This window comes from Pelobates fuscus, chromosome 10 (genome assembly GCF_036172605.1).
Source record: "Pelobates fuscus isolate aPelFus1 chromosome 10, aPelFus1.pri, whole genome shotgun sequence".
Lineage (NCBI taxonomy): Eukaryota > Metazoa > Chordata > Amphibia > Anura > Pelobatidae > Pelobates > Pelobates fuscus.
In genome coordinates, this window is record NC_086326.1 from 18,755,946 (window position 1) to 18,782,583 (window position 26,638).

A 26,638-nucleotide genomic window follows, 5' to 3' on the forward strand; every position below is an offset into this window, starting at 1 on the left:
ACAGACAGTCACACACCATCACAGGCAGACAGTCACACACACACACCATCACAGGCAGACAGTCACACACACACCATCACAGGCAGACGGTCACACACACACACCATCACAGGCAGACGGTCACACACACACACACACAGGCAGACAATCACACGTACATACAGACACAGTCACAGACAGTCACACACACACAATCACAGGCAGACGGTCTCTCACACACACACACACACACAGGCAGACAATCACACATACACACACAGTCACAGACAGTCACATACACACACACCATCACAGGCAGACGGTCTCTTACACAAACACACACACAGGCAGACAGTCGCACACACAGTCACAGACAGTCACCAAATAAGGGAGCTATCTACTAAACACATACACAGAGATACACACAATCACACACATAATCACGGATATACACAAACACAATCATAGGCAGACAGTCACAGATACACACACAGTCACAGACAGTCTCACACACACACACACGCAGAGTCACTCAGACAATCACAGGCAGACAGTCACTCACACAGTCACAGACAGTCACTCACACAGTCACAGACAGCCACACACACAGTCAAAGACAGTCACACACACAGTCACACAGACAATCACAGGCAGACAGTCACACACACAGTCACAGACAGTCACACACAGCACACACACAGTCAAAGACAGTCACACACACAGTCACACAGTCACACAGACAATCACAGGCAGACAGTCACTCACACAGTCACAGACAGTCACTCACACAGTCACAGACAGTCACTCACACAGTCACAGACAGCCACACACACAGTCACAGACAGCCACACACACAGTCACAGACAGCCACACACACAGTCAAAGACAGTCACACACACAGTCACACAGTCACACAGACAATCACAGGCAGACAGTCACACACAGAGTCACAGACAGTCACACACAGCACACACACAGTCAAAGACAGTCACACACACAGTCACACAGACAATCACAGGCAGACAGTCACACACACACAGGCAATCACACACACAGTCAAAGACAGTCACAATCACAGTTACACACAGCACACACTCTCTCACTTACTGTAAGCTTTGGCTGGAGGAGGAGTGGATTCAGTCCCTCTGGCTCCTGTGCTGTAGTTGGGGAAGCAGGGACTCCTTCCTGCTTCCCCTCTGTGTGCAGCAGAAAGAGGCTGAATGTAGCTCCGCCCCCGCATCCGGCTTGGCTCCGCCCCCACGGCCGTTTTAGCTCCGCCCCCAACTCGCAGTGCAGCCAGATCTCCAGCTCCTGCTTCCAGCCCCTGCGTGTGAGCTGTGTCGGCTGCCCGGCACCCTGCTGCTATGGCACTCGGTGCAGCCACACAGCTCACAGAATAGCAAGCCTGGCCAGCCCTGGTGGCACCCCCCTGCCTGATGGCACCCGGGGCGGACCGCCCCCCCCGCCCCCCCCTTAGTACGCCACTGCCTCTAGTAAAAAAAATTCTGTGCTATAGTTCTCAAAACCAAAGTCCAGAACTCTGGTAACAAAATCACAGCGTTGGCTTTGCAGCTAGTTGTTAGTCTGTCGACGTTGCAGAATGAAAGGTCGTATCATGCACTGCTGTATAAACTATCAATGGATTAGCAAAAGGGCTTATTCAAAATTACCAAGGCAGCTAAAATTGAAATATGATGCTGTTATCGTAGGAGGAGGTGAGTGTGTGCTATGAAGAGTTTTTGTGTTTGTGTTGTAACTGGTAATATGCCTATCCACAAACAGCCACAATGTGCCATAGGACTTCTTAGAAAGGAAGGGAGGAGAAGCCTCGACATTGATTTGAAATGGTAGCAATGTTGTGTATAAAATCCATACATTATGTATAATACCAGTAATATGTTGTACCCGTACAGATGGTAAAAAGTAGTGGATTTTTGTGCTTTTTTGTAAGTCTGCGCTCCTGTAACTTTGGACAGTTAACTCAATGCCCCCTTTCCGCAATATACATGCAACTCGTTTATGATGAGGGAATGCGACTAGTTTGATGAATGACGGGATGGTGAATATGGCCAGGTGAGTGGTTGGAGTTGGCTTGTGACGCACACACACACACACACCGCAATCCTCATACACACACCACCCCTCACACACATCATCCCTCACACACAGCATCCCAAACACACTGAGCACACAAACACATGCACTGCACCCCTCAATGCAGTGTGTGTGTGTGTGTATTCAGCAGTCTGTCTTTATGTGTATTCAGCAGTATTCCTGTGAGTTGTGTGCGGTTGGGCCCCAGTGCACTACTTTTCCCGGGGGCCCATAATGTTGTTCAGATGGCACTGGGTGGGTGACTACGTATTGCATGCATGAGTGTAGGCTACTTATGGTATTGCTTGTTTCTGGGGATGCTCCTTGTAGCATTGTGTGTGTGGGCAGAGTCTGATTGAAGGGTTGCATGTGTGGGGGAGATGCCTCTTGCTTAGTTGCAGGTGTGGCCTGATGTTGGTTGGGTTGCATGCATGCAGTTCTGTGGTGGATGGGACTGTTTGACCTGTATTGTGTGTGTGTGTGTATGCAAGTGAATATGGGTAGCTGTTGAGAACCTGAGGAGATATGGCCGTGTGTGTGTATGTGTGTATAGGAGCTATTGAGGAGCTGGAAGATCAGACAGAAATGTGTCTGTACGGGAGCTGTTGAGGTGATGGGAGATAATGCATGTTGTGTGTGTATAGGAGCTGTTGAGGAGCTGGTAGATAAGGCCTGTTCTGTGTGTTGGAGGAAACAGAGGATGATGTATGTGTGTTGTGTTTTGAGGGTTATATGGGCTGTTCTGTACATTGGTGGAGATAGAGCGCTATATATGAATATTAAAATAAGGAGTGAAGTTTATTATTTCTTGCTTATCTTGGGCCAGTGAGAGGGGATTACTAATCCCTGGTGGTCCAGTGAGTGTATCATGTGGTCTGCAACTTTGGCGTGTGCAGACCGCTTGTAATGCTTCTTCCGTTGGAGATATGCCATGGTAACCAGTGGCAATACATGTGGTCTACCACTTCCAGGGAGGATCAGATTCTCTTAACACACCGTATCAAATGTAGCAAAGGATTAGCTTTAATACCATTATTCACTCATTGCAACATTTGTTGTAAATTCCAACACGTCGCCGAGATCCTTGACACATTGGGCATTTTAACAATCAGAGCTAATAAATTAATCCATTTTGAGTTATTTGTTTTTTAGCTGAATTTGTGGCATTGAAAATATTATCAGCAGTACTGATGAAATGCTTTTAATTTTTTTTTTGTAATAGTATATATTTTATAACATTATATATTGTATTATTATTATTATTACAAATATTTCATTCATACTTAGTGTTGTGTATTGTGCCATTACTAGCTGATGTACATTTAAAAAAAATGACTTGGTGTCTGCTGGTGCCTTCTCTGCTGCCGGAAGCTCTTTCACTGTATAAAACGTGGAAGTGTAGTGCCATACTCATTGGCTGAGCGTGTTCAGGTGCCGCTCTCGGCCAGTGAGCAAGCCCTGCATGGCAGTACTCAGCTCAATGAAGCCAACGGGAGTTTCTTGCAGGAGGTTTCAAGGACAGGGGAATTGGGAACAGATGTGTACAAATGAAGGGGGAGATCCTCATGTATATTCAAGTATGAAACGAGAAAGGGAAACAGAGGAAAACTATACTTTGTAGAAGGTTGGATATTACTTGAAAATAAGAATACGAGATGCACTTACAATATGTAAAGTTAACAGTATGTTCTACTTTTATTCACCTGAGAGGTCCCCGACTAAGGATGTGAAGTGTATCTCTTGGTCCAATGAGGTTTAATGAGATTTAGTACGGAGGTTATGAAATAGAAAACAAAATCGATATCAATAGAGTGTGGAATGTTACATGTCACAGGTGTGGCAAATATTGTGAATAAGTAAGTATACACTTATATTTTAGTAAATGTTCTAGTTGAACATTGGGTCACTAAGTAATACCATGTACAAAAAAAAAAAAGAAAAAAGAACCACTGCTCTAACCAGATACGTTTTCCAATTTCACATAAAAAAGCTGCATTTTTATTCATTGAAATAAATCAATGACCATCGCTTGAGCAATTGGATGGAAACTGCAGCAAGTGGCATAGGACAAATTGTAGGGACCTTATATTCATTTAAATCACCATTACACTGAATGGAAACCACAGACTGGTGCTATAGCTATTCGGATGTGTTGGACAGAGACTTTGTGTCTGTTTTCTTAAAAATTACAGTAGGGCCAAACACGAATATGGTGCAGTTTTAGATAAGTACACTCAGGGCCGGTGCTAGGATTTTTGACTACACAGGCGAAGATGCATTTTGACGCCCCACCCCACGCCTCCCCCCAAAAAATAAACAATGCATCTTCAACTCTGTGTCTTGTAGCCCCCTTTTGAATTTCTTACCCCCATTAGTGTTGCATATCCAACCTCTTCAATGTCTTACCCCTTTGGCCCCGTTGTGCCCTTTAGTGTGTCTCCTACAATCCCTCTTATGTATTTCTTACTTCCCCGCCAGCCCCTTTCTGTCTCTTTCTTGCCCCCAGTCCCTATCTATCTCTCTTTTTCTCCCACATAGACATGGATACAGGCAAAAATACATACATGCACAAATACACAAACATACAGACACACAACCATACAAACACACAGACATAATTATTCAGGCACACAGTCACAAAGATATACAGACACACAGTCCTAAAAGGCACACAATCAAACAAACACAGTCATACAATCTACACATACAGGTACATTGTCGTGCAAACACAGACATACATTCATACAGACACAGGCACACACAGAAATACAGACACAGACATAAAGAAACAGAGAGGCATATAGAGACATACATACACAATGATACAGACAGACATACACACACACTGACAGACAGACATATATACACACACACTGAGACATACACACACACACACACACACACTGAGACATATACACACACACACTGACAGACTGATATACACACACACTGGCAGACTGATACACACACACACTGACAGACATATACACACACACACTGACAGACAGACATATACACACAAACACTGACAGACATATACACACAAACACTGACACATATACACACACACTGACAGAAATACAAACACACTGACAGACAGAAATACACACACTGACAGACAGAAATACACACACACACACACTGACAGACAGACATACACACACACTGACAGATATACACACACACTGACAGACAGACATACACACACACAGACAGACAGACATACACACACACAGACAGACAGATATACACACACTGACAGATATACACACACACTGACAGACAGATATACACACACTGACAGATATACACACACACTGACAGACAGATATACACACACACAGACAGACAGACATACACACACACACACTGACAGACATACATACACACACTGACAGACAGATATACACACACTGACAGACAGACATGCACACACTGACAGACATACACACACTGACAGACATACACACACTGACAGACAGACAGACATACACACAGTGACAGACAGGTTCAGGAGGGTGGCTTACCTGAGTTTCAAAGTGCTGCCTGAGGTAGTTGGGAGTTGGAGGAGCTGGTCCTGCCCAGCCCCCAGCCCCCCTCCTCTCTGCCTCCTCTCTGCTCCCATGCTGACGTGAGGGGGCGGCGGTAGCTCCGCCCCTGCTGGGCGCCAGCCGCGCTGTGTGCTAGAGGGAGCAGGGATATGACGTGTTCATGTCCCCGCCCCCTCCACACAGTCCGCGGCACTGCCGTATTGCGCTCGGTCACGCTACAAGAAGTGACCGGCAGGAGAGGGGAGCTGTGCGCTTCCCTCCTGCCGGTCACCCGGACTTTTGCGCCCCCCGGGCCGGTGCGCCCTAAGGCGGCCGCCTGAGCCGCCTTATGGACGCGCCGGCCCTGAGTACACTGCATCAGGGCATTACTGCATAAGCAATAATTAAGAAATGATACGTGAAAGTGTCAGTCAATCGATTAACTGCACTGATGTCTTTAAACAACTTTAAACATCTGTAATTACCACTATTTTCTATATAATGGAAATTTATTTTTTGAACTACCGGTATCTGCTGCAAATGTATTGATCATATAAAATCTAAATATAAAATACTTCTTCATAAAAGCGTATCAATTAAACTGTTAATAGCTCCCGACTGATTCCTCTCTTGCAACTGTCATTAGTCTAATACTATCCTTACCCTTTGTGTCACTTTACCCCACACCCTCATTGAGCAGGCCCTCAACCCCTCTGTTACTGTGTCACCATACCCCACTCCCTCTAGCATGTAAGCTCATTGAGCAGGGCCCTCAATCCCTCTGTTACTGTGTCACTATACCCCACTCCCTCTAGCATGTAAGCTCACTGAGCAGGCCCTCAATCCCTCTGTCACTGTGTCACTATACCCCACTCCCTCTAGCATGTAAACTCACCGAGCTGGGCCCTCAATCCCTCTGTTACTGTGTCACTATACACCACTCCCTCTAGCATGTTAACTCACTGAGCAGGGCCCTCAATCCCTCTGTTACTGTGTCACTATACCCCACTCCATCTAACATGTAAACTCACAGAGCAGGCCCTCAATCCCTCTGTTACTGTGTCACTATACCCCACTCCCTCTAGCATGTAAACTCACTGAGCAGGGCCCTCAATCCCTCTGTTACTGTGTCACTATACCCCACTCCCTCTAGCATGTAAACACACCGAGCTGGGCCCTCAATCCCTCTGTTACTGTGTCACTATACCCCACTCCCTCTAACATGTAAACTCACCGCGCTGGGCCCTCAATCCCTCTGTTACTGTGTCACTATACCCCACTCCCTCTAGTATGTAAGCTTATTGAGCAGGTCCCTCAATCCCTCTGTTGCTGTGTCACTATACCCCACTCCCTCTAACATGTAAACTCACTGTGCAGGGCCTCAATCCCTCTGTTACTGCATCACTATACCCCACACCCTCTAACATGTAAACTCACTGAGCAGGGCCCTCAATTCCTCTGTTACTGTGTCACTATACCCCACTCCCTCTAGCATGTAAGCTCATTGAGCAGGGCCCTCAATCCCTCTGTTACTGTGTCACTATACCCCACTCCCTCTAGCATGTAAACACACCGAGCTGGGCCCTCAATCCCTCTGTTACTGTGTCACTATACCCCACTCCCTCTAACATGTAAACTCACCGAGCTGGGCCCTCAATCCCTCTGTTACTGTGTCACTATACCCCACTCCCTCTAACATGTAAACTCACTGAGCAGGGCCCTCAATCCCTCTGTTACTGTCACTATACCCCACTCCCTTTAACATGTAAACTCACTGAGCAGGCCCTCAATCCCTCTGTTACTGTGTCACTATACCCCATTCCCTCTAACATATAAACTCACTGAGCAGGCCTCAATCCCTCTGTTACTGTGTCACTATACCCCACTCCCTCTAACATGTAAGCTCATTGAGCAGGGCCCTCAATACCTCTGTTACTGTGTCACTATACCCCACTCCATCTAACATGTAAACTCACTGAGCAGGCCCTCAATCCCTCTGTTACTGTGTCACTATACCCCATTCCCTCTAACATATAAACTCACTGAGCAGGCCTCAATCCCTCTGTTACTGTGTCACTATACCCCACTCCCTCTAACATGTAAGCTCATTGAGCAGGGCCCTCAATCCCTCTGTTACTGTGTCACTATACCCCACTCCCTCTAACATGTAAACTCACTGAGCAGGCCCCCAATCCCTCTATTACTGTGTCACTATACCCCACTCCCTCTAACATGTAAACTCACTGAGCAGGGCCCTCAATCCCTCTGTTACTGTGTCACTATACCCCACTCCCTCTAACATGTAAAATACATAGGGTTTAAGGAGAGAGCGCAGGTAACTTGTTTTTCTTTAGTTTTTACCTCTGTTACGGTGTCACTATACCCCACTCCCTGTAACATGTAAACTCACTGAGCAGGGCCTCAATCCCTCTGTTACTGTGTCACTATACCCAACTCCCTCTAACATGTAAACTCACTGAGCAGGGCCTCAATCCCTCTGTTACTGTGTCACTATACCCCACTCCCTCTAACATGTAAACTCACTGAGCAGGGCCTCAATCCCTCTGTTCCTGTGTCACTATACCCCACTCCCTCTAGCATGTAAGCTCACTGAGCAGGGCCTCAATCCCTCTGTTCCTGTGTCACTATACCCCACTCCCTCTAGCATGTAAGCTCACTGAGCTTACTGAGCTTAATCCCTCTGTTCCTGTGTGTCCAACTTGTCTGGTTACAATTACATGTCTGTTTGTCCACCCTTTGTAAAGCACTATGGAATTTTTTGGCGCTAAATAAATAATAACATAATATAACAGCAGATAATAAAGTGTTTATGTAAAATGTATGTCTGGAATTAGCTGAAGAGGAAACCCAGCAGAGCTGCCACCAGTGCCATTAAGACCATCAGCGGTATATACAAAATCCTGACTTGACTGTCTATGAGGTTCTAAATGTTGAATGGACAGTTGGCACAGATGAAGATGAGATTGTGAGTATACGAACCATAATGATATGGTGTTATAAACTACAAATATGGGTGGTGGATGTCAAGTTATCAGGTGTCACTGTCTAATCAAACGATGATGAGGGAGACATTCCAACCACAAGGAAACCATAATATTTTTTTCCTCTGCAAACTCTGTCACATATTGGCATTAATGTGACCATTTCCCCTTTATCATTTTGTAGAAACCACCATAAATAATTTTACCCGTCTCATCCAGTAGCACCACATGTTCCAATACAAATTTAGCATTAGTTTAGAGCAGTGCTCCTCAACCCTCTCCTCAGGGCACACATAACAGTCCAGGATTTAGGGATTACCCAGGTGTGTCTAAGGTGTTTAAAAATAATAATAATAATAATTAAAAACACGTTAGACATTAAGGTGTTTTTTTCCTTTTCTAAACACATTAGACACACCTGGGCAATCCCTAAATCCTGGACTGTTCGGTGTGCCTTGAGGAGAGGGTTAAGGAGCACTGGTTTAGAGCACTATACACTACCTTTATGTAAGGACATTTTATGGGTAACTTCTTTATACTTCCAGCTTGACTCTCTCATGTATTGTACCACATCATCAGGAAGGTGCATAATTCCAGAATAGCCTTCTAAATTATTGCCTTTGAATAACACAAAAAATTTCATAAACAGATAAGCTGTTAAAAACAAACAAACCAAAAGACAAAATAAAAAGCTTAATTATGCAATTTTTAATTTCATAGTAAAAGAAGATACATTCATAAAACTAACATCCAACAAGATTGTTGCATATTAGAGCTTGTTTAGGGTAACATGCTATTACTAAACCTAATTTATTTACTTTTGCAGATGAAGGAAACTACTGCCTTCAAAATTGCTGACTATGGGTTCATTATTTAATTCTGAGTTCATTCAGATATCAAGGCAATCTATAACAAACATGAGAAAATCTTTTCATACCATGACAAGGCGCAATCTTCTGGTGACGGTGGCCTGTGTCCTAATGATTGTCTCATCATCCTCTAATGAGAAACTTAGAAGATGTTGATAGAGCATACAACACAGATGACTGACAAAACTGCGGATTTTCAAAGTCATTATACAGTTGCAAGAAAAAGTATGTGAACCCTTTAGAATGATATGGATTTCTGCACAAATTTGTCATAAAATGTGATCTGATCATCATCTAAGTCACAACAATAGACAATCACAGTCTGCTTAAACTTATTGAAAAATGAATTCCCAAGTTTATCAAGACATTTTGCAGGAGAACTTAAGGCCATCTGTCTACCAGCTGAAGCTCAACAGAAGATGGGTGTTGCAACAGGGCAATGACCCAAAGCATAGAAATAAATCAACAGAATGGCTTAAACAGAAGAAAATACGCCTTCTGAAGTGGCCCAGTCAGAGTCCTGACCTCAACCCGATTGAGATGCTGTGGCATGACCTCAAGAAAGCGATTCACACCAGACATCCCAAGAATATTGCGGAACTGAAACAGTTCTGTAAAGAGGAATGATCAAGAATTACTCCTGACCGCATGTCTGATCTGCAACTACAGGAAACGTTTGGTTGAAGTTATTGCTGCCAAAGGTGGTTCAACCAGTTATTAAATCCAAGGGTTCACATACTTTTTCCACCTGCACTGTGAATGTTTACATGGTGTGTTCAATAAAAACATGGCAACATTTCATTCTTTGTGTGTTATTAGTTTAAGCAGACTGTGATTGTCTATTGTTGTGACTTAGATGATGATCAGATCACATTTTATGACCAATTTGTGCAGAAATCCATATCATTCCAGAGGGTTCACATACTTTTTCTTGCTACTGTATTTGCTTGTAAAATATTAAGCGCAGAGACATTTTTTGTGGCAGTGCATTAGCTGCACAGAAAAGATTACAACAATGAACATTCGCCTGGCCAAATGGACTGTGTTCAGATATTTCATCATCATCATCATCATCATCATCATCATTTATTGAGAAAATCTAATAATATTTGAACAGGATTGTATCCATCATTGTTAACTATACCTCTGCCTCCTCCTCAAATTGGATGTCTTCCCTTCAGAGGAGTCTACCGTTCCTTGCATGACCCCAACCAAACTGACTCTTCATATAGTTTATCCTCGCAATGTAACCATTTTTAAAAACAAATTAAAGGGTGTTCTTACTCTTTTATGAAATGTGTAGTGATTATTACATTACAAAGAAATGTCTATATTTTGTTTTGGGGGTTTTTGTCACTTAAATGTTACTGTACTGTAAAATTTCACTTCGCACCCGATTGGTAGTTGTTTCTCAAACAACAAATGCAGATCTGCCCACTGACTAAACCTGCTATGTTGAGATGTGCAGATACGCTGATCAGCCTCAACATTAAATCCACTGACAATGAAGTGAATAACATTGATTAAATTGTTACAATGGCACCTGTCAAGGGATGGGATTTATTAGGCAGCAAATGAACAGTCCGTTCGACGACTTGTTCAGAGAATTTCCAAAATGGCAAGTCTTGTGTTGTGTTCATGGTGTGCTGTGGTTTGTATTTATCTAAAGTGGCGCAAGGAAGGACCACCAATGAACCGGCCTCAGTCTCATGGGCATCCAAGGCTCATTGATGCACGTGGGGAGGGAAGGCTAGCCTGTCAGGTCCAATTACACAGAAGAGCTACTGTAGCTCATATTGCTGAGAAACGTAATTCTGGCCAAGAAAGAAATGTCAGAACACACTGTTCATTGCAGTTTTCTGCATACGGGGCTGTATAGCATGATGACTCTTGTCCACTGCCGAAAGCGCCTTCATTGGGGACATGAGTGTCAGAACTGGACTACGGAGCAATGGAAGAAGGTTGCCTGGTCTGATGAATCACGTATTCTTTTAGATGAGGTGAGTGGTGGGGTGCGTCTGCGTCATTTACCTGGGGAAGAGATGGCAGAAGGATTCACTATATATCATGTAATACCTTATTTATTTTTTATTCCCAATGAATCGCTGTGAATATTATTTTGAGCCTTTATTTACCAATAATCATTTTCCTTTCCTCCCTCCCCCCATGTTTTACAGGACACAACGGCTTGGTGGCGGTATGTTTTTTAAATTTATACTAACTACTTTTAATCTTTTGGTGGGACAGAGCTTGAAGCTATGTGCACACTGCAGCAGGATCACAGCTCATTAACAAAAAGAATATGCTGACCATATTAAAATCATTAATGTAAGGTACACTAATAAACCTGTTTACACGTCATAGAGCTTCTAATAATTAATGGCTAACTCTTTCTAACCCACACCTTTAATGTACAACCGGAGGTGACTGACTTAACATAACAAGAAAGAGAGGATTGATCTAGCAAAAACAATCTCTCTTTCTCTTTATCATTTCTATCTCTCCATCCACCTTTACCAACATCTGTCCTTGACATACATGCTGGTAAATGTGAGACTTCTTCTGTTCTTCCATAATGCATTGCTTCAGCACGCTCACTACAGCTGCATAGGAGATAATTAAAAGTAAATATATTTAATGCAAAAAACAAACTTTTTTTTTTTTATACATTTGATGACCTTTTGTCTGAAAAGTCAAATTTTTACACTCGTGGTTATAACTCTTTTCATTCTCTCATACCCGCCTCCTCTCTCAGCTCCAACTGTTAGTACGTACCATGCCTCTTGTTCTGATGTATTGGTGATCCCTGCAAGATCTTCTGCCAGTACCTATATCCTCTCCCCAACTCACTTTGTCCCTGACTGATACACAGCAATAGGACGCAGAGGGGGTCATTGGTTTGACAAGTACTATTTTTTGATCATTTTAAATTTTGTTCTACATTCTAAATAGACAGAAAAGTAACGTCAGTGTTGTGACCTCATCACAGTGAGGCGTAGTTTACCTAGAATGCTTAAAGAAGTAATTAATGTTTCAGTTACAAAAAAAAACAGCAAGAGAGAAACTATATGCGTTGTCATTATTATTATTTTATTATTTATGTAGCGCCATCAGATTCCGTAGCGCTGTACGATGGTAAAAGTAAAAGTTTTACCTCTTTTTTTTTTTTCTTTTTCCCCGATGTTCTTTTCTTTTAAAACTGCAGGCAGCCTATCTGCAGAGATCTGGGGTGAAGACTGTGGTCCTTGAAAGACGACATTTGATCGGCGGAGCTGCGGTTACCGAAGAGATTATTCCAGGTGAACCTGTTTAACCTGCAAGCTTTTTGCACACCTTTCTCGTCTTCACGCTCACAAAGGAACAGTTTGTGGATGTCTAGAGAGCAATATGTTTCTGACAGCCTATTATTAATAAAATAAAGTGCATCTATTTTGTGCTCAAGGAGAAAGTTAACATTACCCATCTGTTACCGTCAATGGAATGTACACGTTAGATCGGCCAGATTGGGTTCTTGTCTGCTGTCAGGTGAAACGTTTGCTTTATCCTTTATATCTCTTTCTCCATAAATTGTCTTCTCTCATTATCTCATGCAAAGTATTCTTCCTAATTGGAATGATAGAAACTATCAGTTCATCCTTTCGCAACCATGAAGTATCTTAAGAGCAAAAGGGGTCACAGGTCTTTTTTTTTTAAATTTTATTTCTTATCTACATTGGCAATAAATGCTTTAGTAAAGTGTACAGATATAGAAAAGAATTCTAGTGTATATCACGCTTTCTTTTTGGCCAGCGGAAAAGAGTTTTCGATTTCAAAATGTATGTAGGAAACTGCACAGGAATTGAGACGAGGGGAGAAACTGAAAAGAGCTAAGGGAATCCAAGAAGAGATTAAATAATGCTAAAGGCAAAATTAAGATGAATAAGAGATCATGTTAGTTGGAGTAATTGCTGGGATCTATAGAAGGCTTCATTTACAGTCCACTTTACTCGTATAACAGCAGATAGTAGCGTTCCAGGACCCAGAATAGAGAGGGAGTGAGATAGTCGTGGGAGTGAAAAAATAGCTAATATTTTATTTAATTTAGAAAATTAAAACCACAGTGAAGGGGAGCTGCTCAAGCACCATTATAGGTCAGATCTTTATGTGTGATATTGCTTCCATGCATGGTATAGTCCAGGGAATCTAAGTACCCACTATATATGTATGAGAGTGAGAGAGTGTGTGTATATCACTGAGATTAGTTACACTCACAAGTGAAATGTTCTCTTTCATACCGGGCATAATAGCTATATTACAAAACAAATCTGAAAAATGGAGCCTTCACAGGATTTAAAACTATAAAACAGTTATAGACAAAAAAAAAAAAAAGAGACATAATTCTTTCATGTTTAATTTCATAGAAGGTCCCAAAACTCTGGACCGAAACTTTGATGTTCATTTTTTATTATGGTAAATAATAAAGAAACACTCCAAGAATTATAACCACTGCAGCACGCGGTGGTGGTTATGGTGCTACATCCCCCTATTGTAAGTAGTTAAACTGTTACCATTTCAGAAGTGCTGCTGGACTTCACTCAGAGAGCTTCTGGGTGACCTGAAGGCAGCAGTGGAGCAGAGGGGTGGCGAGTGTCAGACCCCAGGTAAGAAGTCAAGCCATTCTAAACAGTTTGGCTACTTACAATGAGGGTGGGCACAAGGGCACTCCTGGTGCCATAACCATTGCAGTGTCATATATATATATATATATATAACCCCAACAAACACGGCATACATGTCTTTTTAGTTTTTGGGGCGAAGGGCGGGAAAACAGTAAGGCTCCCTCAACTGTCCTGTCTGACTGCTGATTCGACCCCCTGCCTATATACCGGCCTCCACTTCTTCAAAAAATCTTTGAAAACTTACTTCTTTAGGAAAGCATATCAATTAAACTGTGAACCGCTTTCTATCCGCACCCTGATTCCTCTCCTGAAACTGTCATCAAAACAAAACACTAATCCCTCAGTGAATACTATCTTAGCAACCTACTTTTCTACCCTACCCTTACCTTTTGTGTCACTACACCCCACTCCCTCTAGCATGTAAGCTCATTGAGCAGAGCCCTCAATCCCTTTGTTCCTGTGCGTCCAACTTGTCTGGTTGCAAATACGTGTCTGTTAGTCCACCCATTGTACAGCGCCACGGAACTTGTTGGCGCTTTATAAACAATAAGAATACCCATAGACTTGCAACACTGTATCCCCTTAATGGAAAGTTCATATACATCATTTTGGGCAGTGGTCATGGTCCCCCTTCCCCATTTTGTCCAGGTGTATTCCGTCATCTGCATATCTCAAGTTTGACTTTGAGAAGCTAAAACATAGCTTTGAAACCAAAACATGGGCTATGATCCAAATGAATCAGTGACCAGAAACCAGCCATGCACTGCTGTTTTGACCTTGTGAGTCTTATTAGCATGGTACCAGTTCTAGCCTGGAAGTTGAAGTCTCTCTGAGAGCATACAGCCAAGTACCAAAAGTACTGGGGTGACACCAAACACAATAAAACTCCCCTAGTGCCAATACAAAAAAAGACTATTATGTAGAACCTGCATATCTCAAGATCAACTTTGAGAAGTCCTTCATGGGCAAAGAATTTTCAGAAATCATGTCCCGGAGTTCCGAGCATAAAGCAAGCATGATGCCTGCCTGTGCTCATTTGCATGACAAGCTAGGAACTCTGGGAGAGTAATGGAAACATGATTTCTTGAGTTCCTATGCCCAAGAAAGACTTCTCAAGGTCCAACTTGTATCCAAGGACCATTGATGCAAATGCTGCATAACAGTAATTTTTGTATTTTCACTGCAGGGAGTTTTAATTTATTTAGTCTCACCACAATCTTTTTGGTACCTGGATATATATATATAGATACATAGATAGATATTGTGTTACAATGACTAACAATGTATAAAGCTATTTTGTGTATGAGTAAATTTATTTTGAAAGCAATCTGATATTTGGCTGTTAAATTAATGTATTCATCGTGTGCTGAAAAATGGTATTACTCACAAATTTGTACTGAGCTGAAAAACATTTCATTAAATATTTTGTCTTTGAAAATATACTTCTTTCAGATGCAAGTTAATTTGGGTTAAGTAAAATGTGTCTAATTTATCTAATACATTTTCTGGACAAATGTTAATATTTCATAGTCTTTTTATAATACGTCTGAAATTACATTCTCCCTGCGTATGTATCTTAACAGGCTTTAAGTTCTCTAGAGCATCTTACTTGCTCAGTTTGTTGAGGCCTCAGATTTACAATGACCTTGATCTTAAGGTGAGTTTTTATTTTTTTATTTTAATTTGATGTATTTTGTCTTATATGTTGAATATTACATAGAACACCACTTTATAATTACGCTGAAGCTCCGTATTAATTGTGCTGGTATATTTTGCCTACTGGTTATGTATGATCTTATGCGAGGACACTCATCATTATATAAGGGGTTTTTTGCGAATGCCTTTTTACGAATAGGTTAATCAGGATACAGGAAATATGTCTGTAGGACTATATTTCATTGAAAAAAAATCCACTGCAAAATCAATGGCAAATGCACTTCATTAATATAACTCAGCAGGTGCACAGCCAATTAATGTTGTCCAAATTTGGCCAAAAAGGACATTGCTAATGAGGACATAAAACCTCCACAGGAGCATTAAGGAGAGTGAGGGGCCTTGCCATCTATTTAACCCTCAAAACGGCTCAAAAATTAATTACAGAGATGCTATAAGCTTTAAAACAACTTTAGCAGATTAAAGCAGTTTTGGTGTATAGAACATGTCCCTGCAGTCTCACTGCTCATTCAAACCACAACCTTTCAAAAAACAAAAACAAACCAACAAAGAACATCAACCATTAATGTTTCAGGATCAAAAATATGTCTTCTCATACATTTTATAATCTCAAGGGAAATTTGCCCTCAAATTAATTTAATTTATTTCCCTGTTCAGTAATTCCAAAAAAGACAAAAACAAACCATCTTTGCAACGTGTTTGATGTTTTGTATCATACGTACTAATGACTTGGTTTGGTAAATGTATTTTAAAGAAAAACAGAACAAGAAAAAACAAACATACAAACAAACCATCCAGTTTTACCTTGATTAACGTAGCATGAATATTTGGCGATATGTTTTGTATATTTGCATTACTCCTTAGATAAAAGTCTTTTTTGTGATATTTTTGATAGGTAATCTGGCGTTGTTATGGGAATTATTGTACACAGGGATTTCATAGCAGTTATAAAATAAGTGTATCCAGTTCACAAACATACAAAGCAAGCAGCACAGAAGACAAAGTAAAATACATGATGTTAAATACATTTGTAACCGCTTAATCACCAGTAAAAATATTTTATAGCATGACAAACTGATCATGGGATTGTGGACCATGTTTGATTTATTTAAACACAAGAGAGGTATTTTGCCAAATTGTTTAAAAAAATTTAAAGGGAATCAGTCATATCTACATGTCCTTATGTCGCTTTAAAGAGAATAAAATGTCATCTCCACAATCCAAATACAAAGGAAATTTTTAAAATGAAAAGCGATTAAATTGTAGAATATTTTGACCTTTTAGGTATTTACTACTGTGCCGTCGGCATATCAGTAAAACCTTCAGACTTGGAAGTCCATAGCAGCTGCGCATGCATTAAACCACTCCCACTGCATACGCACAGCGCCACCTGCACATTGAGAACTGCAGGATGTTGCTTGCATTATTTTAGGTTACATCAGCTGTGCAGCAACCTCTCCAATTCAACATGTTACTTTTGGACGTGGGGTTACGTGTAGATTTTAATCAGTACATTTGTAGACGCCACAACATTTCAAATGGACACTTTAATGTTAGAAATGTGACCGTGGGGCTGTTCTGATAAATTTTAGGTGACCTGCTAATAACAATTTATGTAACTAAAATGTATTTTATAATAAGGACACTATATCTTACTTACACAGACTGATTTCTAAACAAATTTATTGTAATTTAAATATTCATTACTGAGAGTATTATTGCCGTGGCGCTCTGTTATACACTCAGACACACACAGCAGGATAGAAAACAGGGACAGAGGGATTTGGGCCAAAATAGGGACTGTCCCTCCTAAATAGGGACACTTGGGTTGTATGCATTTTGAATTTTACCACTATATTCCTACATGTAATATTATATATGTAGATTGTGAATGATAAATTCACTTTAAGTCCCTATAGAGCCTTTCAATGGGCTGTATTGCTTAGTTTAAAGTGTCATTTTAGTGATTCAGTGGTTGGTTTGAGTAGTGAAACATAAAACACATATCGATTAAGACTTTAACATATTTGCATTGTTTCTGACGCAGTGCTTGCGTGTGTAATTGTAAATATTAATCATATTCACATTGTAAATTGCTTACTGGGATAAGCCTTGACTTCAATATATAGAAAAACAGAAATTAATCTAAGGATTTTTTTTTTTAAAAAGGCAACTTATGGCTATCTTCTAGTTAGCGGTTTGTGAATGCCTTTACATCGAATGCATTCATTCTTCTCCAATCAGTTACCTGTGCTCAAATACAAACAGTGACAGATGCCTTGCATGTAATATTGTAACGGCACCTAATAGCGTGTATCAGATAGATGATCTGAAGGATTATTCACTAAAGAGAGAAATGGCAGAAATTCTAATTTATTGCAAGACAGCTGATTTAGTAAACAATTCCAAGTTAAATTCAGTTCAGTTTGGCTATTTTGGCTTTACGCGTGAGGTTCACTCTGAGTTCCTGGCGATTGTCACTGTAGTGAATGGATGAGGTGGCGTAGTGTTAGACAAGATTGCATGCACAGAATAACCATGTGTTTGCTTTGCAGCATAGCGTAGGCTGCATTTTAAAGAGTCTGTATCCTGCTCTCAGTAACTGGCTGTCATAGAAACACATTAAACATCTGCGTGATTATGTGTTTCCCATCAGGTCAGCCTCAGTAAAGAGCCGATAAACATGTTTTGCAATTTAAATCCATTTAAGGGGTCTTTGATTTCAAGATACATTCAAAAAGCTGAAAAACACGAATTTACATGAAATCGCTAAACATACTCCCTTCAACATATAATCCACGCCACTGAATCAAACTAGTGTTTGCAGATGGGTTTTTATCATTATTTAGTTTCATTTGTGAGACTGTACTAGCTACAAGAGATACAAAACTGATCAACATGGTCTATTCTTACAAGGGAAAGAATATAAATACTATGATGGAGTTAAACCATATCAGAGGTAAGCAAGGCACAAGCCTTTATAGAAGTGTTGGAGGCGGCTCTGACAAACTTTAAGAGCAGTGGGGAGAATTGGGATTGTAGTAGGAGGACAGGGGCTGTGATGGGGGGTTAGGGGCTATAGTTGGTGTATAGGGGCAGCAGTGGGGAGAATAGTGATTGTAGAGGGAGGACAGAGGCTGTGATGGGGGGGTAGGGGCTATAGTGGGAGGATAGGGCTATAGGGCGGGGATAGGAGCAGTAGTGGGAGGATAGGAGAAGTAATGGGGGGTTAGGGGCTATAGTGGGAGGATAGAGGCAGTTGTAGGGTGATTGGGGCTGTAGATTGAGAATAAGGCTATAGTAGAACGATATGGGCAGTAGTGTGGAGTTAGGGTATAAAGTGGTAGGATAGTGCTATAGTGGTGGGAGAGGGCAATAGTGAGAGGATAGGGGCAGTAGTGGTGGGGTTAGGGGCTTAAGTGGGAGGATAGAGGCAGTAGTGGGGTGATGGGTGCTATAGTGTAATAATAAGGCTATAGTGGGAGGATATGAGCAGTATTGGGGGGTGGGGGGCTATAGTGGGAGGATAGGGTCAGTAGTGGGAGGATAAAGGCAGTAGTGGGGTGATAGGGGCTGTAGAGTGAGAATAAGGCTATAGTGGCAGGATATGGGCAGTAGTGGGGAGTTAGGGTATAAAGTGGTAGGATAGGGCTATAGTGGGAGGATAGGGCTTTAGTGGGAGCTTAGGGGCACTAGTGTGGGGGTTAAGGGCTATAGTGGGAGGATTGTCACGGTAGTGTACCCCAACATGCAAGATTTAGTCCAGCAAGAGACAAGATAAAGCAGATACGTCTTACCGGGCCTTAGAATGGCCGGACTCAACGTAGTACAGAGAAGTGACAGGAAGTCAGGAACGAGCCGAGGTCAAGGAAACAGAGAGACAGCGAAAACAATAACTAGCCAAGGTCTGGTACACAGGAGTCAGGAAGACGGCAAACCAGACAAAGCAGGGATAAAGAGAAGAAAATGGAGTCAGATACAAAGCCAAGGTTAAAGCACGAAAAAAACACTACTGAATGATACAAGCGCTAAAGGGAAAGGTGAGTATAAATACCCTAGTGTTCAATTTGATTGGCCCCTGTCATATCCACACCCCCAAAACATGAGTGTATGGGGAATGTGGAATGACATGGGCCAATGGGAGACCGTTTCACATTTCGGCTCCCACTGTCCCTTTAAGAGCGCGCCCGAGACGCGCGGCGCGCTCTTAGAGCCAGGCGGGGCACGCGTCTTGCGGTCAGTGCTCACCTTCCTGTTAACTCCGTCGGACGAGCCGCGTGCGGCTCGTGCAGATGCAGGACCGTGCGCGCGGGAACAGTGGACCTCGGCCGGCCCCCGGAGAGGGTAAGTACCGCTACAAGGATAGAGGCAGTAGTGGGGTGATAGAGGCTGTAGAATGAGAATAAGGCTATAGTGGGATGATATGAGCAGTAGTGGGGGGTTAGGCACTAAAGTGGGAGGGTAGGCTATAGTGGGGTGATAGGGTCAGTAGTGGGAAGAATAGTGACTGTACTGGGAGGACAGGGGCTGTGGTGGGGGATAGAGACTATAGTGGTAGGGTAGGGCTATAGTGGGATTATTGGGGCTGTGGGGGTATAGTGGCTGTAATGGGAGGACAGGGGCCTGTCATTTGAGGACTGGGAATTGTAGTGTAGTGTATAGAGGCTGAGTGGCTGCATAAAATCAGAGATACTCTGGGAAATCTGAGATGTGTTCAAGATTATACCAGCACTGCTCTTATTTAATAAATTAGATAAAATTTTGTTATATTCATTGCAACACACAAAAGGAATGCTAGGGATCACTGCTTCTGCCCAACTCTCTCCTAAAAACAAGCTGGATTGTCCCTTCTGTGGTCATCTTATTTAAATGATAATTATTTTCAATATATTAAATAAATGGGCACGTGTATTGTACCTGATATTTCATTTAGTAAAATTATGATTTGTTTCTAAGAAAATGTCAGTACATTTTTTACTTGGGACCCATAAGGCCTGCATTTTTCTTGTTTCCTCTGTGGAAAACCTTAAACAATATGGAAATATAAAGTCAAAAATGCCAAATAAAAAAATTTCAACCTTGTAGAGTTTCAGAAGTGGAAGTTGTGAAACTCAATGTTTCTATACAAAAAGGGTATTTATTTTACCTGCAGAAACATGGCTTGAAGGTGTATTATCGAAACCCTCATTCATTCACCCCGATACTGGAAGATAATGGACAGCGACCGCGCTCCCTTGTTCTGGGATTAGATATGGCCGAAAACCAGAGGCAAATAGCTCAATTTTCTGAGAAAGATGCAAAGGTAAGGTTTGTATTCTCTGAGAAACATACATCGGACAAACCAACATCTTGAAAGTAACACGTGTCCGTTTTCTAGAATCTAGAGAATTAAACTGTTGAGTTTATTTTGTGATTTGTTCATTAAATGTTGAATAATTTGCAAACGTTTTGCTGAATGTGGTGTTTTAGATACGCAAAGAAATTTATCTTTCTATGGGAATATCATTATGTAAATAAAGGATATTTCTCATATACAAGGTACAATATACATTTCACAATGGCAAATTATGACCATTTTTTTTGTTAAACTAAAAACACCATTAATTATATTCCAGTTGAAGAGCCAAAGATATTTCAACATTGGAAGAATACTAGCATTGTTAACATGGATTTCATGTTATAGGTTATTTGATCAAAGACCAGTTTTAAAAGTTTTAAACACTTGCAACCTGACAAGGGGTAATTCATCTTATTCATGTTTGGTTTGTATATTCTCCTAGGCATACCCAGAATATGAAGAATTTATGAACCGCCTAGTTGATGCTATAGACCCACTTTTGGATGCTGCCCCTGTGGACACAACATCCATAGCACAAGGGACACTTTTTCAAAGACTGAAGTCATTACAATCTCTCCGACCCATAGTTAAAGCAGGTTGGTGTCCACACTCTGCCTTGAATTTATCTAAGAAAACAGCTGATGGAAGATTGAGGAAATAATTGTTTAAATTACACAATATGTCCCTAACTCTATGATTTCGAGGTTTATGTCTACAATATATCATTGTTAAAATGAATCACTGGAATGTGCCTAGATAATTGCACTTGCATGTATTGGTATTCCTCTAAATGACATCTATTCTTTAATGATTTTCCTAACATTCTAGGAATTACACTGGGGAGTCAAATTCCTAAATATTATGAGGTCCTTACAGCTCCAATATCCAAGGTAATCACTTTAATAGCAGTTTATGGAAGATAAAGCACCAGACACAAACATAATATGTCTTACCATTTCCTATGAGTGCTTCGGCCTATATAATCAAACTCTATGTAATCAAAGTACAGGACACCATTATTAAAGACCCTCAGGGTAGCTAGCTGTAAATAACTACTGCTGATTTACTGTAGATGGTTATATAAATGGCATGGAATGGAATGTTTCCAATTGATATACTCTATTTCTCCCGCTTTCATTCGTGACTTTCCCTTATGGGGTCTTGTTTGGGAGGTATGTTGTTCATTATTTTGCACATTGATTGTATATAATTTTGTCAGGTTGTAGCCATTACTAGATTTGCAGAACTTTGAGGCACACCATCAGACCCCCCTCACAAAAATCTAATATCCCTTGCACACTGTGCTTATTGTCATATCAGAAGGTATGCTTACTGGGTTTCTATAGTTATGTGGATCAATGAAGAAGGACAGTAATCATATCTTCTGATATGACTCAATGCATGATGTGCAGAAGATCCATTTCTGGACACACACTTCACTCTTAAGGAGCATTCGAAATAGCAAAAAGTGGATGAAACATGCTTAGCCAGACTGTCCTCGGGATACACCCTTGAGAGCTTTTGTCCATTGCTCTAGTACAATGGTTCCCAAAACAGTTCTTATGACCTACCAACAATCCAGGATTTATGTATTTCCCTTTTTTTATTCCAATGGAGATACTGACAAAACCTGCAATGCTGCTGGATCTTCAGGACTCATTTTGGAACCACTGATCTAGTAGATATCACTTCTGGCTCACATGAAACTGTGACGTCCTAACTGTTCCTGAATACCATACACTAGAAGCACACTTCTAATTGTTCTAGCCTGGATATTCACTAAAAAGAACCCCACACTGAACAAACTCCCAGCAGATACCTTCTTCTTCAAAACCTTCATGATTGTGGGGAAATTATTGACGAGGACTAGAGCCCAAAAACCCTGATACATATTTACACGTGGATTCCATTATTATAATGATGCATATTTACATGCTTGTTCCTCCTTTCTTCATGTTGCATCTTCTTTTATAGCATATGTCGGGTGATAATATACTAAGTACTGTATAAGTACAACATACATGTCATATATAAAGCAATCTAATATAGATAGTAGTTGTAAATTGTTGGTAGTACTAAATTGAAGTTCAGAGTTACAATCTCCTGACTAATCTTCATGTTATCACGGTCTCAGGTTCTGGATCAGTGGTTTGAGTCCGAACCGTTGAAATGCACCCTGGCTACAGATGCTGTCATTGGCGCAATGGCCAGTCCGGCTACACCTGGAAGTGGGTATGTGTGAATGATTTTCTGATATATTAATGCCTTTTTATGGATTTCTCACTAAACTGGGATGTTTGGAGCAGTTATTCAACTGTGTTAAATGGATACTCCAGACCCCTACACAACTTTAGCTTCCTCAAAAGCTTTATGTGTGAAGAACGTGTCCTCTTTTATTCATTTTGCAAAAAGTACAGATTTCAATAGAAATTAATACTTTTAGAAATTAACCTGGTAACACCCTCTTGGCTTTCAAGCAGACAACAGGTAATGTTACTTCCTAGTTTCGTTAGGTCAATGCAGCTGACCTCAAGAGGAAGACAATTGCCCAGATCACCTGATTACCAAGACTTCTCATTGAGCTGCACTGGGAAGCCTGTGATTGGACAGCCTCAGAGGAGGGCTTGCAAAGGCAGCAGACAAGAGAACTGCAGGTTTTGCAAGCTGTGTTTAAATATACCCCCGATTGAAAAAATGCATAATTAAATGCATGCATGTTTTCATTTGGGGTATATCTACTAAAAGGTGATTTTTATATATGTTGTATTTGGGCAGTGGAATGTCCCTTTAAGTGTTTTTTTATTATTTCTCAGCATGTAACAGTCTTTTTTTCCTTCATGGCTGTTCGTTTTATTTGTTGTCATACCTAGTCTGTATCTCCTATATAAGAGAGTACGTTTATATCGAAGCTAAACATAAGATTGACATTTTGTTACATTATTTGTCACATCAAAAACACTAGCAATGTCTGTCGTGGCATAAGCATATTGTTTACTAGCTAGGTAAAAACCCAGAAAGAATTCATTCTGCAGAACAGAGTGCCCTGAAAGCAAATACTCAGTTACCTGGGATCCCTCCATTCTCGAACCCCAGAATTCAAGCAGCTCCCAGAGGTGAACGGCAGACCCGATCCCCATTCACGTTCTGAGAAGCTGTTTGGTTTCAATGATTCGACAAGATCACCTCTTTAAAATAACATAAGGGGAATGATATAGGAGCTTTGCAACAATACTAAATGTCTGGATATAAGCTAAGCTAAAAAATGGTTCAGACAAAAATTCTAATGAATTAATCTCCTGTATAAACATTATAAACCATGTAAACAAGCATTGATTAAAAAAAAAAAAATAACATTCACTCTTGGAACGGTTATCTATTCTAGAGCCATTGCTGTTGTGTTTATAATAAATCACAATGACCATATTGTGGGCAGCATGTTTATAAAATAAAATATACATGAACTTTCTCATTATACCATGCGGTTATATCCTGTTTGCAGAGAATTCTAGCGCGATAATACTTAAAGTATAGAGCTAAACACGTTGGCTTTAATTGACTTTTAACAATATATAAGCATTTCCTCACACCGTTATTCTTTCCAATCTCCTGATGTCTGGGAAGCATCTCTAACCAAATTAAGACTGCAGGGGGGCAGCCATTGTACTTTTGTTGTGCAGATTGGAAGACTTGAAAAGTATCATTTTAAGGAATAAATAGCATCACTTGGGTTACTACCGCTGTTAAGATGGAAGCAGGATATAACTACACATTGTTTCAGGTTAATCAAGAGGAACTCAAACCCTAACCTTTAGATGGCAAGTAATCCATTTTGTGATATTTTGGGCATACTTGTCAAGGTGAAAACAAAAAACAAAACCGCTTTTAGATATGGCTTTGTATGTCGCACAAATTAGCATTCGTGGGCAGAAGAACAATGGTTAGAAGTTCGTAACCTCACTTTCTTAGAGGTAGAGACTCAGGTGTAGAAATAATTAAGATGAAAGGAACACTATATAGTGTTAGGAATACAAACCTGTATTTATTACGCTAGTGTTTAGTTGCAGATTTATTTTAGGCCCCCCCTGCCCCCAGTTTTCAATAAAAACCTGAAAAAAAAGGTTTTTGCTTGCATTTTCTCCAGGACCGACTGCCACCCACTTGCCTAGCATTGAGAGGCATTACGTGGGGACAGGGGGGACCTTGGAGGCTGACGCCCCAGATGTGGAGTTTGGAATATCTACAGGTGGTGAAGGGACAGCAGGATACTAGTGTTTATTTTTATTTTTACATTAAGCAAGCAATTACCAAACCCAATACCTAAATCAATACCCGACGTGCTCTTTTTTTCAGCTACATTTTTGTTTACATCCCAGTTCATATAGTTGATGAGGTTTGCATAGAGAGGTGGGGGTATAGCTTCTATGGCGGGGTCTTAGGGTATGATTTATCATGTTTTGCTCGGAGCTTAAGCCTCGTGTGTTTCAAAAAGCTTGAAGTACTTCTGCCAACAGTGTGTAGAAATTATAACTTTCCAGTAACAAAGTAGAAATTGGCAAACCAAGGGGCAGAGCTCCGTAGCCCCCTGGAACTTGGTTCTCTCTCTCAGCTGTGCCCTCTCTTCGTGTATTCTACTGATCTATTGTAAATGCTTGCTTTGTGGGGGGCACTTGGTACAGACCCAACTTGTTTCTGTGTTTCAGTTATGTCTTGCTGCATCACGTCATGGGAGAACTGGAAGGGAGGAAAGGCTCATGGGGCTATGTAGAAGGAGGAATGGGAATGGTTTCGAATGCCATTGCTAAATCGGCAGTGGCGGCAGGTGCTGAAATTTACACAGATATGGTATATGAATTAAAAAATTCTATTATTATGTCGTGTTACTTAAATGCTGACTTTTTTGCAACATTGTACAAGGGAACATTCATCAATTTGTTACATTTATAACTTTACTTAAAATGACTTAGTACTTTATTTGCTGTCTTGAGAATACTCCGGGGGGTCAGGGACCGTGTAAGGTGGAAGCCACAGTAAAGGGCTACATCTTCAGGCGTATCTGCACTTTGGTGGTTCCACATTGTAGATGAAAAACACATTCAGATTTAACAATAAAAAAATCGTACAGTGGCTGTTCAAAAAAAAATCTGGGTTGCTACGATTAGCCACCACTGATATAGAGCTGTCTAAATAATTACAGTAACGTAAGCTAAATCTACCATGAAGGACCAACAAAAAGTTGCGGCACCAAGAATTAATGCAGCAATTTCAAACGCATGACACTCAGAGATTGATAGAAAACAAACTTTTTTGCGACCCAGAATTACTTAAAAAAGAAATCTGACTATGCTTTTTAATCAACCCTTATCATTTAAAGCACAGCTATAGCATAGAATTAAAAATACATAAAATAGTACAGCAGAGTACAGCAGTAAGGTCAACTCCTGGCCATAGAGGCACCGATAGTAGTGGGGTGGGGTGGGGTGTGTAGTGTCAGGTG

General features: G+C 41.0%; 1 protein-coding gene across 2 annotated transcripts in view; it reads left to right on the forward strand.

Annotated features, from left to right (window-relative positions):
- Positions 1–1,517: 1,517 nt before the first annotated feature.
- Positions 1,518–26,638, forward strand: part of PYROXD2 (pyridine nucleotide-disulphide oxidoreductase domain 2) — a 78,460-nt gene continuing 53,339 nt past the window's right edge. Inside the window, exons 1-9 of one of the 2 annotated variants that reach the window (XM_063434965.1) lie at positions 1,518–1,694; positions 11,652–11,671; positions 12,680–12,773; positions 15,716–15,789; positions 20,959–21,108; positions 21,587–21,740; positions 21,973–22,034; positions 23,279–23,376; positions 25,845–25,986. In XM_063434965.1, coding sequence (XP_063291035.1) covers positions 1,580–1,694; positions 11,652–11,671; positions 12,680–12,773; positions 15,716–15,789; positions 20,959–21,108; positions 21,587–21,740; positions 21,973–22,034; positions 23,279–23,376; positions 25,845–25,986 — 909 coding nt within the window. In that variant the 5' untranslated portion in view covers positions 1,518–1,579. Of the gene's footprint in view, positions 1,695–11,651; positions 11,672–12,679; positions 12,774–14,684; positions 14,901–15,715; positions 15,790–20,958; positions 21,109–21,586; positions 21,741–21,972; positions 22,035–23,278; positions 23,377–25,844; positions 25,987–26,638 lie in introns of those variants that run through there. The other variant, XM_063434966.1, reaches the window with a different exon arrangement.